The sequence below is a fragment of the Danio rerio genome, chromosome 17 (genome assembly GCF_049306965.1).
Source record: "Danio rerio strain Tuebingen ecotype United States chromosome 17, GRCz12tu, whole genome shotgun sequence".
NCBI classification, from domain to species: domain Eukaryota; kingdom Metazoa; phylum Chordata; class Actinopteri; order Cypriniformes; family Danionidae; genus Danio; species Danio rerio.
This window is the reverse complement of record NC_133192.1, coordinates 32,678,740-32,690,999: the sequence shown is the minus strand read 5'-3', so window position 1 is coordinate 32,690,999 and position 12,260 is coordinate 32,678,740. Positions and strand designations below refer to the sequence as shown.

Below are 12,260 nucleotides of genomic sequence, written 5' to 3'. Positions count from 1 at the left end.
ACATTTAAATTTAAACAAACATATCTAATTTTTATTTAAATTTAAATAAAACATATAAATACATTTTTTAAATTATTCTAACGTGTACAGTGAACTTAATCCATTTGAGCAAATGAAGCAATTTGAGCACAGTAAAACCCAATAAATGAAGAGAACTCAAGACAACTGAGTACTGTAAAACCCAAAAAGTTAAGGTAGCTCAAACTCTTTATGTTAAAAAACTAATTTACACTAAATACGTATACTGTGAATTTACTCAGTTTAAGTTGAAGTAAAGAGGTATTTAAATAAATCATTGCCTTCAACACTGCGTTCAAAACTTTTCAGTAGAATTTTATTTTCATTCAATTCTAAGTTAACTACACTCATTTTACTTGATAAAGTTGACTGTTGGGTTTTACAGTGTAGATGCTCTCCATTGAAGTTTTGGGAAACAATAATGGCTCGTCTGTGGAGCCACATGCAAAAGAACACCTTTATTTGAGTGTGGTCTATTTGTTTCAGATGTTTAATATTTAAAACATACATACATTTTTCAGTTCACACATAGCAATTTCTTGCACTCAGGCTGTTTAATTCCAGAATACAAAAAGCAAAGCTTTACAGACAATAACATATATTTACAAACATGCTTTGATTTTTACAAAAATAAACTCGGATCATCTTTTAGACCATGGTAACAAAAAGTTAAAGGGGACCTATCATGCCCCATTTTACAAGACTCAACATAAGTCTTTGCTGTCCCTAGAGTCTGTGTGTGAAGTTTCAGCTCAAAATACCACACAAATAATGTTTTATTAATTTTTGAAACTGCGCCTTTTATGCTTTAATGCTAATTGTGAGATTTTAGTGACTGTCTCTTTACATTTAAATGAGATTGTGCTCCTAGGCTTCTTTTCAAAAGAGAGTGAAGCTACAAATGCCTATGTGCAGTGTTGCCAGATTGGATGGTTTTGAATTTGATAGTGCGGGTAAAAATGGCATAGGCAGGGTGACAAATTTGGGCGGTTTTGAAATGTAAATTTTATAAGCAACTTATTTAACAAAACATATCTGTGTGCTCCTACTCCATTCAGTTAGTAGTGACCAGTGCAAAGCACAAACTGCGCGGGCCCATGCACCTGCAAAGGAAAGTAGCAAAATCTAATTCCCCTTCACGTGCATGTGCATTCAAGCAGATCCCGTAGTTAAACTCACAGCGGTTTATCACAACACTTTTATTGATCTTGTTTTTTCTGCATTTAAGAGCAAGAACAGATTTTGTCTGATTGACAGGCATAACCTAATTATGTTCAAATGAATTTAAATCGCCAAATGGGATTAATTTTTACGCCATTTCGAAAGTAAACATTTTTAACAGGTAGTGTAATACACAACAATAAGTGCAGTGTGTTGGTGAGAGGGAGGCAATGTTTCCAAGTGATCCGGTTATGTTCTGACTGTGACTGTTTGTGTTGGTTGCTTTATGGTTAAAAACTATGACAGTTAAAGTAACTAATAATTTAGATTTAAATGAATTAAAACGAAATTAAATATTAATCTAATATTTTGGGCGTTTTTTGTCTATTTGCGCGAGTTTTGGACAGCGTGTGGGCTGCAAAGTCAGCTATATCTGGCAACACTGCCTGTGTCAGCATAATGGCAGATTCAAAAACAAGACTAACATCCTATGATAACGAGGGAAAGATTGTCACTAATGGGCAGGGCTTTCCCCCTATGATGACTAATACAAAGAGAGAATGTCAAACAAAGTGTGTTTGTTTATATGAAGTGTGATTACAAATTTTTTTTAAAGCTGGTTACATTCACAAACTGTTGTAAAACAACTTTGTTTAAACCCCTTTAAAGCGATTTTTGCATAATAGGTCCCCTTTAAGAACTCAGCATGTTTATTCAAACCCATAATAACAACTCAGGCTCACCGTGCCTCAGTCTACATTATAACAACCTTGAATACGTGCTTCAGGTATGTTTTGTTGCACGTTTTAGATGAAAAATCCAGCAGAAGATGCCATCTACACTTTTGTGAATGTGAAATATGCTACTAAGGTTTTTTTTGTATGTTTCAGATACACATTTTTTTTGTAAACATCCATGAAAAGGTGGGGCTTGTCATACAGATTACCTAGACAAGCAAAAAATGGACCTAAACCCCTCTCTAAACCCAAACAATAGTGTTTTTTAAAAGCAAACTTAATAGAAAAGTGCACCCCTGCCATGTATTTCACATTACTTTTATCTCTTTTGTGTATCTTTTTTGAACGCAAAGTTTTTTGAAGTACAGTACTGTACAAGGTGTGCTACCAAGCAAACTGACCACGCTAGAAAAGTTGTTTATAAGGAGACAGATCTATTAGATTATTAATCATGGAGATTGTTAAGGTGTTTTGTGCTATATATTTGTGGTTGCTCAAAAGTAATCTTTTATTTGTCAATAATATGTCCCTGTAAAGTGTGAAAAGCAGCTACTGTTGGTGTAATATTGATGTTTAGCATTCATTTTACCTAGAAACTGCAGTCAAACATTCGTTGAAGTATGTTTTTTAGTAACACTTTAGGTCAAAATTCATGCTATTAACTACTTGCTTATTACCTGCCTGTTGTTACAATACGAACTGTCCGTTAGTTTGCATGATCTTATTCTGCATCCCTAATCTTACCCAAAACTTAAACCAAACTTCTACCTTACTATTAATAAACAACTAACTAGCGGTTTATTAAGCTAGTAATATTAGTTAATGGTTTGTTATTACAGTGAATTGTAACCTTAATTAAAGTGTTACCGCTTATTATAGGCAGATTTTTCAGTGAGCCTGTGTTGATTACTAATGCGCACACAAATATGACAAATAACACTTTACAAAAGACACAAGGCTGTATCTTTACAAACATTTAGCTTATTCAGAAAAAAAGATACTACAGTTTAAAAAAAATCCTGGCTGCCTTAAATTTTTAAGCTGAATCAAATTAACCTTGAGTCCATTGAACTTATATTATGTTAAACTAACCTAAAACAGCTTGTGTAACTTATCAAATTAAATTAGAACATGAATAGTTTAGTTTAATAAGTTACAATGAACTTAAAACATTTGCTGTCATGACTAATTTTTCATAGATTTTTTACAGTGTAGGTATATGTCATTACAAGTGTGACCTGAATGTAAATAAGCAGTTTTGCCACAGCACCACCTACTGGTCAGAAGATGCAACATATTTGCTTACAACTCCTAAACACTTCACGAGACTGATCCTTAAATTAGTTTCAAAGGTTTAACGTTCTAGCAGATAAAAATGCTTTTCACTTTATAGCATTTGTCAAAACGCCACTGCTTTAACAAATCAGTTCTGATCAGTCTCAGGCTGATCACTCTCAAACATCTGAGAGGAGGAGAGAAAAAAGTCTCAATCCTGTGAAGTCTTACTAATGGCCATGGGAATGTCAGCCAGAGTGCTACAAGTGTTCAAGCGAGTCATTCGGCTGGAGGTGGTGATGCTGCTCTGTGTGCAGTGAGCTTTTCGTTTTTGAAACATGTTGTGGCACAGATATGACAGGAACTTTTTGTGCAGTGAAGCATAAATGAAAGGATTGTAGCAAGCCGAGCTCATGGCCAGCAAGTGGCACGACACCTGGATCACATTGACGTGATTCTTGCTCAGGATGGCGAAGTCGGTGTCCAGATCCCGAATGAGGTTTACTATTTGCAGTGGGAGCCAGGAGAAGGCAAACGACAGAACAGACACCAGCAGCAGGCGAAATGTCTTGCGCCTCTTGCGTCCCCATTTCTCCTGGTTGGAAGGTGTAGCTGCCATGAGGCGAGGTGTAGCTCTGTGCTGCAGGTGGCACGAGATGGCACAGTAGGATATGGAAACTGCAGCCAGAGGAACAAAATAAGACAGAAGCAGGAAAAAACAAGAGTATATCAGACGACTGAGCTCTTGACCATGCCAGAACTCCTCACAGACCGCCATTTCATGGCCTGTTTCACTGAGATCCAAGTAGACTGTGTGTAAAGCGGTGGGAGTTGACATCGCTAGTGCACAGAGCCATATGCTAACCACCAGCCATCCGCAAAACCAACGACCTCCACGCCGCCGAATTGGGTAGGCGACCACTACATATCGGTCCACGGCAATGGCGGTCAACGAAAGGACTGCAGCGAATACAGTCGCAGTTTGCATCAAAGTAACAAAGTGACACATAAACTGGCCAAACACCCAGCCGCGCTCATCAAAGGCATAAAACGCTGTCAGGGGGACACAAAACAGGCACATGACCAGGTCGACCAGGGCCAGGTTTCCAATGAGGAAGTTTGTGGTGCTGTGGAGTTTCTTGTTAAGGCCGATGAGGATGAGGAGGAGCAGGTTTCCAGAGCAGGCGATCAGGACAAGCATGGTGTACAGTGGAATGAAGAGTGGCTTCAGATCCATCAGCAGCTGGAGTCCGGTGAAGGATGAGGAGGATAAATCTAGAGAGATGTTTCTCCGGGATTCGTTGTGGAGGTCATCCATGTCCGCCATGGTGCAGGGACAATAAACAGACACCTGTTTGAGATAAATGTAAACGCTGTAAACAGAAATGTAGCATGTCACTAGAAAGTGAATATTTGTTTAATGTGCACAGTAGCTCTTTTTGTGTGGTTAGAATTAAGAAAATGAGTAGCTTGATTATTTAATAGCATTAATGGATTAGATTCTGAAGACTGGAGTAATGGCTGCCGAAATGTCATCTATTTCAGTAATGTTTTACTGATATATTTATACTCAGCATAAATGAGTACAGCCTTGGAAAATGAATATTTTTTAAAGATTTATTTTTGGCCTTTCTGCCTTTATTATCTGTATTCTATTTGATGCTCAACTTAGCCTGAAACCTCATTTTAAAAACGCTTTTTATCACTTAAGGAACATTGTCCACATCCTTCTTTTTCTCTCAACACCAGACGCTGAAAGGCTTGTCCATGCTTTTATTACCTGTTGTTTAGATTTTTGCAACACTTTATTTGAGGGTCTACAAGCCAATTTACTTAAGATTTTACAATATGTTCAAAACTCTGCCGCATGTGTGTTAATTCATACACCATCGCATTCATACTTTTCCCCTATACTTACATGAGTTGCCTCTTAAGTCACACATCGATTTTAAAACCTTGATATTACCTTTTAAATCAGTTCATGGTTCTGCTCCTGATTATATATGCAATCTGATATCTACAGTGTGTTCCTCTCGTTATTTATGTTCCTTTTCAGGGATCACTTTGTTTCAAAAGCGCACTCTAAATAAAATTTTATATTATTATTATTAGCAAGGACAGTAATCAGACAGTGATCATCAACAAAGTGGAAGAGAGAGAGGGATGTAGGGTCGAGAAATGTCTTTGAGCAGGGATTCGAACTCGGGCGCCCCGAAGTGCTACCGCACCATATGTCAGGTCACTATAGGCTATTGCGTTGATGAAAATGACTCATTGGATACATTTCTTAGTGAATATAAACAATGTGATTTTGGTGCTTTTAAGCAAATTGGTCCCATGAAATTAAATACATACACACAGTTTCTCATTAAATCTTGACCAATCAAATGCTCTCTAAAATCTGACATGTCCTGCCTCCTAGACGCTTCTCAATTGCTTTTCATTTGATGCCCTTGAGCTCATTGACTCTCACTGGCAGAGGTGTGATAAAACAAAATGCTATTGGCTGTTTTTAAAAAAGGGAGGAGCTACACAGACCCACCCTCTCTTCATGTTTCGGTAAAGATTAGTCAAATATCGTATAAAAATGCACACTTCAAAGCAATTCACAGGAACTCTAAACAGCTATATTCATTTTAAAAGATAACATTTAAAATAAAATTCACCTAACATCTTTAGGAATACATGTGAATTTAAATTTTAAAAATTACAATTACAAATTTTTATCTAGATTTAATATTTTAAGTTTTTTTTTCCTCTATTAAAATGTTATTTAATATTTTTACTATGTTATTATATTTTCATTCAGATGTACTCATTTTGCTCTATGATCTCTGTTATTTTACTAAATTAGTTTTGGCTTTGATGCTGACTAGTTTGATGTGTAAATATAAACATATCTAATTATATCGCATTCCAGAGAAAGTATTTATTAAAAAGGTAGATCTGTCAGAGGTGTTCTATGTAGATTTTTTTAAACGCTCACATTCCATATTTCAAGATTTATACCCTCAGATTCCATATTTCCTTAGTGCTTAATTAGGATTCATTAATAGTTACCGGATAAATAATATTTTAAAATGTTATTTACATTATTGAAGTTTAAAACTCAACAAGGTGCTTAAACAGTGATTTTGACACCTAAAAGGAGGTTGAATATATGAAAAATATATATAATAGAAAGGGATTACATTTTTTAAAAGGAAATTTTATTATAAATTTGACATGGAAAGAGCAATTTGAACAAATTTGTATATGTATATATATATTCAAAGGACATAAAAGTGCCCGTAATTAAAGAATGACCCATATAGTGTTAAAAACGATTTATTCGCTTGTTAAGTCATGACATATGAAATACTGTTTCCGGGGCCAAACTACTACTCATTTGAATTGAGAAAATATACATTTATGAGAACTTTTTAGTCAAGTCTCTCATTAAAGTGATCTTGGTAACATTTAGTTTTGGTCACAATTCACGGTATTAACGGACCATTAACTAACAATACTAGCCTAATAAACTGCCAATTAACTGTTTATTAATGGTTAGTAATGTGGAAGTTGGGATTAGGTTTTGGAAAATATTAGGAATGCAGAATGAGATCATATTTTATAACCACTAATGAACAGCTAATATTTTATTAATAGACCGGTAACAAGCCAGTAGTTAATAGCATAAATTGTGACAAAGTTTTACATTGAATTTGAATTTCATATAAAAATCATGGTGTACATAACAGTCTCTGGACTTGCTGCTTCACAGACACCAATATTTTAACAATTAAAAAAAAATGATCACTTTCTGGCCATCAGATATTATGCATGGATATATTGCGATCGTGATTTTCGAAAGTATTACAATGCTTTGTAAACATTTATTATTACCATTTGTTGAGTCTCCCATGCAGTTTAATAGAGGACCTGGACCTGGAAGCCACTTCACGTCATGTCACAATTAACAAATAAATATTACTATATTAAAATATTACAATTACTACAATGAATATTAACTCTTGTGCGTATTGCTCAATGATATAATAGGAATAAATAGATTTCATACTAACAAACTCACCACACCAAACACGTGGTCAGCCTTGTACACATCCCTCTTATTCAATGTAGTCTGGGTCGTATTTTCTGTGACCCTGAATTTTGTGAGAAATGACCTCTGACCCAGTTTTGAGGTCATGACCTCCCAGTTTTGAACCGCTGTTTCAGCAGGAGTGAAATAAAACGAATTCATGTATTGGTTGGGCATTTTCTCATGAAGATACTTTAGTATTTCCTCAGATCTGAATGACCTTTGATATCAGCACAGACCACTATACGCCGGCCTGGAAATGGATGTCCACTGTGGTTCACTTGTTTGTGTGTTCAGTATAAAGGACAGACTTAAGTAACCCGAACAGACCACAGTGTACATCACAGCGAGAGAATCTCTTTAATCTGTGTTCTCTGTCCTCATGAAAGTGAAGATGTACAGATAACGTCTTGAAATGATGCCTGGTCAGGACTGTATGTTATTATTTTTAAATTCGGGGTAATCATTGCTGGATTGTGCATAAGAGATAGCGAAACGCTCTAGTCTTCATCTCCTAAAAGCTGTAGAGCACTGAGGATCCACTTTTATCTCTTTGCAATAAAATTCCATTAACGGCCACTCATATGTACTTATGGAGAAGAAGTCTCTTTAATGCTGGCTTGAACTGAACAACTTCAGCAGACGTTTTGGCTTCTGTCTGTTCGAGGACTCTTACAAGTTGTTAGATGTTCAGAGTTACAAGCGTTCACTGTAAAGGGTGAATGGAAGAAGTCAATGAGTCACGCTGAACTTGCTGCTGAGACAGAATGTTTCTGTTCAGCAAAGGCAATAATGTCACATATTTGAACACTTTGTAGCATAACAGCTTATTGTTAGCATTGTAGCAGAATAAGCTACCTTTTTAACTCACAATTCTGACTTATTTTCCACATTTACAAGAAGAGGATTTGTGAGATACATCATAACTGTGAAATAGAAATTCTACATTAATATTAGTAAGCAATGAGTATTTATTTAGCGCGTTTATCATGTATGGCCATACATTCAAAGCGCTTCACAATCATGAGGGGGGTCTCTCCACACTAACAACAGTGGGCAGCATCCACTTGCATTAAGTGACGGCAGCCAAAGGCCAATGACGCCAGTGCCATCACCACACACAGTTAATGGTGGAGGAGAGAGACAGTAATAGAGCCAATTCGGTGGATGGGAATGATTGGGAGGCCATGATGGGTAAGGGCTGATGGAGGGAATTTGGTCAGGACACTGTGGTTCTCTTTACAAGAAGTGCTATAGGATTTTTAAAGTCCACAGAGAGTCAGGACCTCGGTTTAACGTTTCAATCAAAAGACGGTGCTCACTGACAGTATGGTGTCTCCTTCACTTTACTGGGGCATTAGGATTCACACAGACCGCAGGTTGAGTACTTCCGGCTGGCCTCACAATATGTGAGTATATGGTCTTGGGGAGCATGGTGATATGGCTGTGTGAGATAGATAGGGCTTGGTGATTAGTCAAAGGCAATTTTCATGCGGTATTTTGTCATAGTTCACTGACAAACTTCACAAAATCACATTCAAATCGAAATCAGTTTATTCAGACAATATGAAATTGAAATGCTGCTTTCGGCTACAAACTTAAGTGAAATGTTTGAATTAAATCCTTCAGATAAGGCCATGTAATAATGGCATTATTGTCAATCAGTCACACTGAATCAATGAATCCAGTTAAAAATTTTTGTTTAACACAACACTATGGGGATTTCCCAACACAATTGTAGGGCAATTTCTGTATCATTGTTTAGTAGTTAATATGAATCTATACAATGTCATTTGTACATTTTAATAAGATTTTCTCATCCCCTATGGGGGGAAAGGTTTGGGGCCAAGCATCCTTTTAAAAATTTTACATTTTCATATGAATGAAATCCAACCATTAAAAAAATGACTTTTGCTGCTTGTTCAAACTATTTATTTAAAATTACTTGAAATAAAATTTTTAATGAAATGGGGTTGGGGGGGACTTAATTGTTTTATGTTCAATTAACTTAAATTTGTAAACACAATCAGCTACCTCAGTAGGTTTGCATTAGGACAACATGATTAAATTGTGTGGAACCGAGTATTTTTACAGTGTATAAATTTATAAGAATTATAGGTAACGCTGACGTAAAATAGTTACATTTGTTTGTGAGATCAGGCTGGATTTCTTGTATTGTTTCTTCTTGACGTGTGTCACAGTTTTCACAGCGTTGCAATTTTTATTTAAATTATTCACCCTGCCCTAATTAATATTCATGAATACAAACAATATCTGTTTAATTGAATATTTCACAATTTTGAGTACTGGATCACGGTTATGATTGTTTTTTTCTTGTAGTTGTGAGTTTAGGCCGTCTCACCATTCTGACACACACACACACACACACAAAAAAGAATTTAGACTATGAGTCAACTATAAGCTTTATTTCTTATTTTTGGCTTCATTGTTAGTAGTTCTGAGTTTGTATAAATTATTTTTATTCCTCCGATTTCAAGTTGGATTTGCAACTTTTCTTCATGCAGGTTGTTTTGCAATTCTTACATTTTTCTTGCAGTTGCGGGTTAAGGCTGTCTCACATTTCCGTCTGAGTCTGAGACACAAACGAGCAATTCTGAAGATAAAAGTGAGAATTCTAAAATATGTGCAATAATTGCAACTTAGATTAAAAGGCAGAAATGTGAGATTAAAAAATTATACCTAAATTCAATTACCCTACATTTAGTGGGGGAACAAGCGTCCTAATTTGACAAATAACAAAATGTAATTTGTCAATGTTTACTTAAAAATTGTGACAACATGCCCCCTATTGAGCAGCAAATATAATAGCACAAAATTCTAAATAGAAAGAGAAAAGATTAATGGGCATTGTTGATTGTTTTACCTGATGCATTATTGAGATCTCCATTATTAATGAACAATAATGGCCAACATTAAAATGAGAACATCCTGCGAGCCTGTTTTTTTTTTCTTTCAAAGACAATATAATGACTGATTTGTTGGACCATCAGATTAATCCACTGCATCCAGGGAGACTGTATGAACAGCAGCAGCACACCTCTACACAGCAGTTGTATGACTAAAATCTTTCTCTCCTCATGCAGCACTAGAGAGGTAATCTAACAGTTGTAATGGTGGAGCCAGCTCTCACACACCTAAAAGACAGATTCAATTCAGTTCTGCAACCAGACATCTCAGAGTAATGAGTGTCTCACTTCACTTAATTTCTCTTTTAAAAAGCAAGAAATGTACAGGACAAAAACACCTTTGGGTTTTTATTTCAGTGTAAGAAATGTTTAATCTAAAATCCATCAAATTACAGTGAATGCACATCTGCAATGGGCTTGTTTTCGTTATCTTTATAGGCTACAAATAAATTTACTGATTATTTTGTTCTACAGTATAAATATCTAATTTTTCGATATGACTCAGTGCTTTTAAATTAGCTTGCTAATTAAAATGTTATTACAAAACACTGCATTATTTCAAAGCAAACGATATTTTGCCCACCTTTGTCCTCTTGGTCACTTCTTCAGTGGAGGATGCATGATCCAAAAGCACTTCTAAATGAATATATAGGTGACACTTCTTCACGTGTCGCGTAAATATATTGCCGTGATTAAATAAGACCCGCTGTTAATTTCCCGAATGAAAGCTTCACAACTCGTGTCCATCCAGCGCGAAGATCGCCGACAAGAGCGCGCGCTGCTGACCGGAGATCCCCAACACACGGCAGTGCGCACACGTGAACGACCAGCCTACTTGTATAATGATATGAAACAGATTGCTTTGTCTGTTCGAAATGCGATTTTGCAGACCTTCTCCTATGACACGTGTACATATCTAAGCAATACATATATTAATAAATTGAATGTAAAAAAGAGGAATCATTTTAAATAGCCTTCATTAAGTTATAATTATTCAGAGGGCGCATTTAATTACATTTAACATTATGTAAAATAAAAACAAGTTAAACTAAAACCTACTGGACTTACACTTCGCCTTTTTTGGTTGTAGTGATAATTGAACGCATATGGCGCGATCCCATTTATATCTGGAAACATTCCAGAACATTCTTGCAGATTCTCTCAAAGTTATGAACACACGTGCAGGAGCCAATATTCATGAAGCATAATACTTACAGAAGAATGTGGTCTTTAACAACATTAAAATGTTTCCCCTGAAACATTTTATCTCTAAATATTTACACTTCAAAGAATGCTGGGTTGTATTAACCCAACATTTGGCCAGATATGGACATGAGTAACTGATCATTCATTTTCTTTTCGGCTTAGTAACCACCAACTTGTCCAGCATATATTTCACTCAGCGGCCTTTCAGCTGCAACCGATCACTGGGAAACACCCACACACACCCATTCACATCCACTACGGACAATTTAGCCTACCCAATTTACCTATAACGCATGTATTGGACTGTGGGGGAAACCGGAGCACCCGCTGGAAACCCACGCCAACACAGAGAGAACATGCAATGCAAACTCCACACAGAAACTGGGTTAATGGTTTCAATATTTTTTTTCTGTACCTTTTTAACCCAAGTCAGTAGGACTTTTAAATATTTTTAAAATAAGCTTATCGTGCTCACCAAAGCTGCATTTATTTAATCAAAACTACATATAAAATTGTAAAATGTTATTGCACAATAAATGCACACTGTTCTGTAATTTAATAATTTATTTCAGTGTTTTTAAAGATGAATTTAAGCTTCATCATTCCTGTCTACAGTCTCATGATTCTTCAGAAATCACTCTAACATTAATATTAATAATAATTATTGCTATTAATAATCATGCAAATAGTAATAAAAACAATAATGACTGTAGTTATAATTTAAATTGAAACTACATACAATAAGTAAGAAATAAATATTTAATAAATAAATATTTAATGATTTTTGTAACATTTAATACACACATACACACACACACACACACACACACACACACACACACACACACACACACA

At 35.7% G+C, this 12,260-nt stretch overlaps 1 protein-coding gene across 2 annotated transcripts; it reads right to left on the bottom strand.

The window, feature by feature from the left end:
• Positions 1–454: 454 nt before the first annotated feature.
• prlh2r (prolactin releasing hormone 2 receptor) lies at positions 455–11,011 on the bottom strand. 2 transcript variants are annotated; one of them, XM_068214467.2, is made up of 2 exons: positions 10,783–11,011; positions 455–4,542 (listed from the first exon to the last, which is right to left on the bottom strand). In XM_068214467.2, the coding sequence occupies exon 2, from the start codon at positions 4,516–4,518 to the stop codon at positions 3,403–3,405; it is 1,116 nt and encodes a 371-aa protein (XP_068070568.1). In that variant the 5' UTR covers positions 4,519–4,542; positions 10,783–11,011; the 3' UTR covers positions 455–3,402. The 2 variants fall into 2 exon arrangements, with proteins under 2 accessions (XP_068070568.1, NP_001108619.1); NM_001115147.1 differs by lacking the exon at positions 10,783–11,011 and having other exon boundaries at positions 3,401–4,521.
• Positions 11,012–12,260: the final 1,249 nt, after the last annotated feature.

Bases quoted from the DNA above. Each gene is read 5' to 3' on its own strand.
- prlh2r (XM_068214467.2), bottom strand. From the start codon at position 4,518: ATGGCGGACATGGATGACCTCCACAACGAATCCCGGAGAAACATCTCT.